Source organism: Montipora foliosa, chromosome 8 (genome assembly GCF_036669935.1).
Source record: "Montipora foliosa isolate CH-2021 chromosome 8, ASM3666993v2, whole genome shotgun sequence".
Taxonomy (NCBI): Eukaryota; Metazoa; Cnidaria; class Anthozoa; order Scleractinia; family Acroporidae; genus Montipora; species Montipora foliosa.
The window spans coordinates 7,340,654-7,348,153 of NC_090876.1; the positions used below are offsets into that span (position 1 = coordinate 7,340,654).

Here is a 7,500-nt window from a genome sequence, read left to right on the forward strand (position 1 = left end):
CTCTCCATTAAATTTGTGCAAGATTGTAGATTTTGCTAACTCTGGATACTTGACAGTGTTTTTTATTTGTTTTTATAGATTGGTAGTCCTGGAGATCCTGGTCCTAAGGGAGAAAAGGTTTGTGCATTGTCTACCTTGTTTCTTCAATTCAAGGCTCCATTTGAGTCATTATGACTTTGTATATCTATTGCCTATACATGTGTACAATGTACATGTAACCTGGGTTGAAGATCCAGTGATCTCAAGAAGATATTAATTAATTATGCTTTTTCATGATGTAGGGTGATCCTGGAAGTCCAGGCGGTAAAGGTGATGTGGGTATCAGGGGAGAACCGGTGAGTCTTACTGTAAATTTTAAGAAGGTTTTTTCAGTACTATATACATGTATAGCATAATAGTGGCAAATTAGCTTTGAAATTGGATGTCGAAAAACTAAGATCCAAGACCTACACTGTACCTAGTTACCCCTTGTAAACAGTGGAAATTACGGGAAAGAAACCCAGGAAAACTTACCGCTATTAAGTCAGAGATTTGGGCACTGGATGCTGTTTCCATAAATGGTTTAATTTTAAACAGACACAATGCCATGACACACTTGAATGTTGTGTGACAGAAACAAAAACTGACATTCGACTGTGCTTAATAGTTATTTTGCGGAAATGGGCTTTTTGAATTATGAGAGACTCAGTCTGTTAACCCTTTGGTGGTAACCGCTAAAAATGCAATTATTTTTGTCAGTACACATACTAGTTGTTTTTGTAACACCCTTCGAAATTATTGGATCCTAATTGATCAAACATTCCTTTTGAAGGTAAAGAGATTTATGGCACCCAAATAACAAAAAAAAAAAAAATTGTATCAAAATGTACTTGTACTCTTAAGAGGTGCTCCCTAGTGTAGCATGTGCTGTATTGTGAGGGTTCTGTAGTAGCCTAGGGACTTGAACTTGCAGAAAGTAAGTACTGTTAGTATGATACATGCAAGTAAATAAATCAAACACTTAATAGTCAAAGGCCAATAAACATGTGGCCCTCAATCAGACCACAACATCTGATTCAGGAACTCTGTTCCCTGCTCTTTTCGAATAGTATGTGGGATCAATGTCCCACAGAATTAAGTTTATTAACAAAGTTTTTGAGACAGCTACCTGTGGGGCCTATGGTTTACAATCCTTTTCCACGAAGACTAGTGTTGTCTTACCACATGCGGATGTACATGTAATTACAAAGGCAACACTTTCTCTTCAGTTTTTTAAAGGTCCCGAGTGTTGGTCTTGACAGAGTCAAAGTCAGTGAAGTGCAGCAAAGTGGATGGAAAAATGCACATATTAATTAGTTTACTCATAGACTTAAGTTCGATCTTACTTGCATGACTTGCTAGCTCACGCATTGCATGTCCTCACTTATCTAAGTTTGATTTTGGATTGTTTAGGGAGCTGCAGGAGCTGATGGACTCAAAGGTGAAAGAGGTTTGCCTGGTTCCCAAGGTTTGCCAGGTCCTCCTGGGCCCATTGTTGCAGCACCCACTGCCGGACCTGGTGGACCAGACCCAATAATTGAACGTGTAAGTGTTTTTTTTTTTTTTGCAGTGTACTTTTTGCTTACTCTAAAAATAATTGTCTGTTAGAGTTTCCTCGCAATATTTAAAGGATGACACTTCTTACATAACTGTTGCCATCTTACTAACCCTATTCACTACTTACTGAACCCTAAAAACAGCAGCAGAAGTTAAAATAAAATTAATTGATAAACTCGTCAACCATAATTTGGGGAAAAAGGTGGAAAGATTGAAAATTCCAGACAATGATTATATAATAATTATAAAATTCTAATAATTGCCAAATCCATCGTACGGTCTTTAAACAATGTACTCATAGAGTAGGAAGAATTTCTAGTTCTTTGGATCATAAATTCTGTGCCACACTGTAATTCAAGATTCAGTGTCTGACCTTAGTTACCCTTTTTCTCCAACTTAATGCCAAGGCTGCAAGTGGTAAACTCAGATCAGCATAAATTAATCACTGGTGTGTTCAGAGAAAAATAAACCTTTTATCATTTCAATATTTGTTTACAACCACAGGCTTTAATTTGTCCTTACACTGTACAGAACTGTATATGCAACTTCTGACACATTTGTGTTACACCTTTTTTGCCAAGTTAATGATTGTGTTCTTTACATAAATGTGGAAGTGATTGCTTTTATTTTCAGTAAATGCGCATGACTGTAACATAATCCTCAATTTTCATGCAGCAGCCATAATAAAATGATTACCTGGTATTTGTTCATTTAAATTAGTTGGTACGGCCAAGTGACTCTAAAGGACCAGGAACGCAGTTCCAAGAAATCCGTGGACAGAAGGGCGCTCCGGTAAGTGCTTTTCTTTGAAGTGCAGGCCCTGTAGATATTCCATGTCCAGAGGCTGTAGTTTCAAATTTTGGGGTTTAAGAAACAACAATAACATCAGGAGCACTTAGAACAATGCAGGGATCCACATTCGTTGTCTTCCAGTCATCCCAGATGACTAAAATCTCAGCCAGACCACCCTCTGTTGGGTTATAGGATATAAACAGAAGAAAGTTACGGTGGTTGCGATTTGCTGGGCAATAAAGTTTGAAAGCACATGTATAATTCAATGAAAGATCAAACAAAGTGTCAACTGAGTCCTGTATTTAATGTGTTTTTGGTCATTTCAAGCTGTTTTTGGCATCATTTTGAGAGATCTTTTCTGGACCGCCAGATACAGAGTCAAGAAAATTGACCGGCAAGCAGCACCGACCTACTGGCTGGTGACCTTGTCTTGTTCAAGCTGGAACTGACGCCAAACCATTGAAACTCTCACCTTAAGGACAGTGCCTACCATTGTTATTGCGCATATGTTCTGCGCATCTCGAGATACCCGAGTTTCCTATCGGTGATGCTTACCAATACTTAACAGTGTATTTTTGCACGGTTTACAGCTATCCGGAGAAAGTAGATCATAGTACATGTAAGTACTCTTGGTATCCAAAAAGAAAATTGGGGGTAACCATGCATTTTTGAGAGAATATTAATTAAGCTTCAATTTGGGAAAGAACACCATACATTGCTTTGCATTTTAAAGCATTTTACAAATATTATTACTATCTTTGAAAAATGTGTGGTTACCCCCAATTTTCTTTTTGGATTTCAATAACACTTATTAAGATCTACATTTCCTGCGTAATCATAAGCCGGGGCAACAATACCTTTGAATTAGTAGGCACCGTCCTTAAAAACACCTGTCCCGCATCCGATTGATTAGAGATGTCCCCATAATTATCTTTCCCGAATTTGAGCTTCATCTTTCGAAAATTTACAGAGAAAGGCAATCCTGAGAACCATAATAACGCTTTCTCAAAGTGATTGGTGCAAGAAACCAGACTAAAGGAATGCGAAGCATTTCACTCTATTTGAATCTACCAATGAGTGCAACCTGACCATTGGAAACTGCCAGGAGGGGCTGGGAACTGCCAAGGGTTGCGTTGCACTGATTGGTGGATTCGAATAGACTCAAATGCTTTGAATTCCTTTGGTCTAGTTTCTTGCACCGATCATGTTGAAAAAGCCTCTCTTAAAATGACAGCAAAAACAGCTTTGAACAACCAAAAAAGACAACAAAGGACTCAGTTAACGCTAATTTGTTTCATCTTTCATTGAATTACTTGCTTTCAAACTTTAGTGCCGAGGAAATCGCAACCACTGTAACTTTCTTCTCTATATACTGGCATCCTTCTAAGATTGATAACAAACAACACCAAAAGAGGGTGCTCCACCTGTGGTACATGTATAATCACTCTGACCAACTTTAGGTCTTCTGTTGGAATAATGAAGTTTTTAATGAATGAATTAATCTCTTGTCATTCATGAATTTCATAAAATGTCATAACAAAATTATACTTTTGTCTGAGCATTTCTGTGTCCTTGACAAAATTTTGAAATGGAATAAGAGGACTCTTGAAAGGACTTTTTTAAAAATCTGTATCTGGTCCAGTGCAATCCTAGTTTTATTCTATACTCCGTTTTTTGATACTCAATCCTTTCTTCATACCTAGTTTGCAGTCCATGTTTTATACATGTACCCGGTCTTCAGTTCGGGTCTGCTGTCCGCAGTCCGCAGTCCACCATTAATTTTTATACTGATCGCCCGGACTAGGCGTCAGTATAAAAGGTGCAGTCAAGTACATAATATATCATAAGGCGTAATTGTCTGGTTTTAAAATGACTTTGATAAAAAAATGATTATGGATCCCTGAAATGGGAAAAGGCAATGAGAAATGGATAGTGCTGCATGACTATGTGGCGCACACATAAAATAAAAACCAAATTTACGGTTTTGACAACACCATGAGCATGTTACAACAATAAATCTTCTAAGATCATCACACTAAGCTGGACAATTTATAATTTTATTATTGCCATTTTATAGATACCAGAAAAATTCAGGTGGCTCCAACATCTGTGATGCGGCAAATATCGACTGGCAGTATAGCTCATACATGTAACTGCATCACACAGTCTGTAGCTGTGTGATGCAGCTCGATTCAAAGACCCACATTTCAACCTTGCTCACCATAGAGTATCCAGTAGCTCAGTGGTTAGAGCATCCGACTAGATCACGGAGAGTCATGGGTTCGAATCCCATCTGGGGCTCAGATTTTTGCGAGTTCCCAATGGGTTCTACATGTACATTTCATTTCATTTGTGTATATCATTCTCAAGTTTGCTCAATTGGGTGGTTGGTTGGCCACATCTCAGATAGGCTCAAAGGTGACTGCGTGATGCAGTTATGAGCTATGCTGTCAGTCGATATTTGAGTCTGTAGCTGCGTGATTCAGCTAGAGTCAAAGACCCACAATATTTTCACCCTTGCTCACCATATAGAGTCTCCAGTAGCTCAGTGGTTAGAGCATCCGACTAGATCACGGAGGGTCGTGGGTTTGAATCCCATGTGGGGCTCGGATTTTTCCGAGTTCCCAGTGGGTTCTACATTTCATTTCATTTATTTAATTTTGAAGTTGATCTAATTATACACACTGTAATCTTAGTTTGTAATTAACGTAACATACACAGTCATTTCATTACAATGTACAAATGTAGCATTTGATTTCTATAAGTAATGATGTTGGTTTAACATTAAATTCAGTCATTGTTAGACAGGTTACAGTTATAATTATTACAGATGCACTTCTATGTATTTTATGTACATGTATTTCTATCTGGCAATTCATACGTATGTGAAATTGATTACATCTTGAAAGGTCTTCCATGTTCTGTGCATGTACTGACCTAGCCTTGTTTTTGCATTGCAGGGTCCCGCAGGAAAAAGTGGACCACCTGGCCCCAGAGGACCGGATGTAAGGATTGAACCCCTTTTTGACTTATGATGTTAATTATTGTTGAATTATTGTTGAAATTTAAGTATTTTGCTATAATGCATGTAATGTAGTAACCAATACATGCCCTCTCATGCATGGGTCTATTTGCATTGTAATGTTTCCTCAGAAACGATGCGTAGTTATTTTGACCACAACTTACCTCCTTAAACCCAACAGATCGTACTTACTTATGATTCAGAGTAAAGCCAAGGGCAAAGTTTGTCAATATCCTGTCACAGTCTTAGTACTTGGCACTTACAATTTAAGTCATCTCATGAAGTGCATACTGCAGCTGGTATCCTCAAACTGCGGATCCAAGTGATAAATTATGTTCACTTTTCCTACCCTTCTCCTTTGCTTCGAATGCGACTGTTGATTGCACATCAAGAATCAAAAATTACTACTAACTTATAATTATTGTAATTTCATTACTTTTTTCCTTGAAAAATTAAAAAAGAGAAAGAATTAATTATCAACCAGGCCTGGGTTGCTCGAAGCATGGTTAGCGCTAACCAGCGTTAAATCCCATGGAAACCTATTGGTTTTGATACCTCTTAACCAACGGTTAGCGCTAACCGGGCTTCGAGCAACCCGGCTTTACAGGGTTACAGTTACATGTAATAGACCTCTTTCATAAATGGAGGCCTAACGAAATATTCTTTGTTTTAATGCTAGTCTAGCCTCCTTATGATGGGAAAACTCAAAAGAATTTTGAAATCAAAATAAGGCCAGTATTTGTTGGACTACTTTTTTTTGTAACATGAATACATGACATGGTACAAAAGAATAAAACAGGTACATTGTAAGGCTACTGCCATTCATGAAAGCGGTCTTAACAAAAGCTGATTAACAAATGTAATGGAATAATTATTATAAATGCATATAATTATTGAAGGTAAAACACATTTGTTTTGTTTGACAGGGTATCCAAGGAGAGCCTGGAGAAAGTGGTTTGATTGGTAGCACAGGAGGACCAGTATGTTTTTACTGTATCCATCACAGCCTCCATAAAAAGCATTGTTAATATGTTACTAAAATTGATTCTTCTATAAAAACCTATTTCTTTATGTGTCAACACCAGTCAGTATAAAATGCAGACTGGGGTCTAAAATGCAGACTCAATACAAAATACAGTGTAGGCCCAGGCCTCAGTTTGCATTTTAGACCCAGTGACTGCAGTCTGCATGTTATACTGACCAGCTGTGTCAGCACTTATTTAGTTAGGAAGTGTACAATTTGGGTATCAATATACACTGATTTTTTGACCTGTACCACTTTTAATTAATAACTTTATTTAGGGAGAAGAAAAAGTTTATTCTTTATATTTAAAAATGAGAAATACATGTATTTTCCATGGAGAATTTTTTGCATGCCAGATCTACCTACATATAACTTTCTTTGCACTTTTGAAGGTCAAAAATTTCAAATCCATCTAAGTTCCTTGCCTACCCTCAGGCAATATTACTGTTCCAGGTACAAAATACTACAATTTTATAATAATTGTCTTTTTGAAATAGCTTCGTGCCACGGATACAGATAGAGAACTTATAATTTGCTAGTGAGAGAGTTCTCTATAGCCTTAACCCTTTTACTCCTGTGGGGTTCCCCATTGATGAGTAAAATCGGCTGGCGTTAGACACGCTGAGAGTAAAATCTGTAAGTCTCAGTTGCCCTAACAGGAGTGAAAGGGTTAAAAGCTTGTAACCACAATAAACCCCCCCATGAACTCTCACTTAGCACTTTTGTAAAGAACCTGTATGATACATGTAAATATTGACCCTCCAGGGCCCAGTTGTTCAAAAGTTGATTAACGCTTGCAATCCCTGATTAAAAACTAACCAAGGAGTTTATTTCTCTACTCCCAAATGGGGATCGGCTATTCATCAAGTTACGAGTTGAGTTGAGTTTAAGTTGAGTTTGAGTTGAGTTTGAGTTTTAAGTTTGAGTTACAGCTTTTGGTGTTTTCCGGAATAGACCATTTTACAGTTGTAGCTAAGTTACCTGGCCTATGAATGGAAGCGAGGCTGCCGGTGACCCTGTTTTGATACAAACCTCAGTGCTTTTGTAATGTTAATACCGACTAATTAGAATTACACGTACAACAACA

The 7,500-nt window shown here is 37.7% G+C and overlaps 1 protein-coding gene across 1 annotated transcript in view; it reads left to right on the plus strand.

The window, feature by feature from the left end:
- Positions 1 to 7,500, plus strand: part of LOC137967929 (collagen alpha-1(II) chain-like) — a 141,726-nt gene that overhangs the window by 6,290 nt on the left and 127,936 nt on the right. Inside the window, exons 4-9 of the mRNA XM_068814531.1 lie at positions 79 to 117; positions 282 to 335; positions 1,432 to 1,563; positions 2,296 to 2,367; positions 5,328 to 5,372; positions 6,316 to 6,369. Coding sequence (XP_068670632.1) covers positions 79 to 117; positions 282 to 335; positions 1,432 to 1,563; positions 2,296 to 2,367; positions 5,328 to 5,372; positions 6,316 to 6,369 — 396 coding nt within the window. The remainder of the gene's footprint in view (positions 1 to 78; positions 118 to 281; positions 336 to 1,431; positions 1,564 to 2,295; positions 2,368 to 5,327; positions 5,373 to 6,315; positions 6,370 to 7,500) is intronic.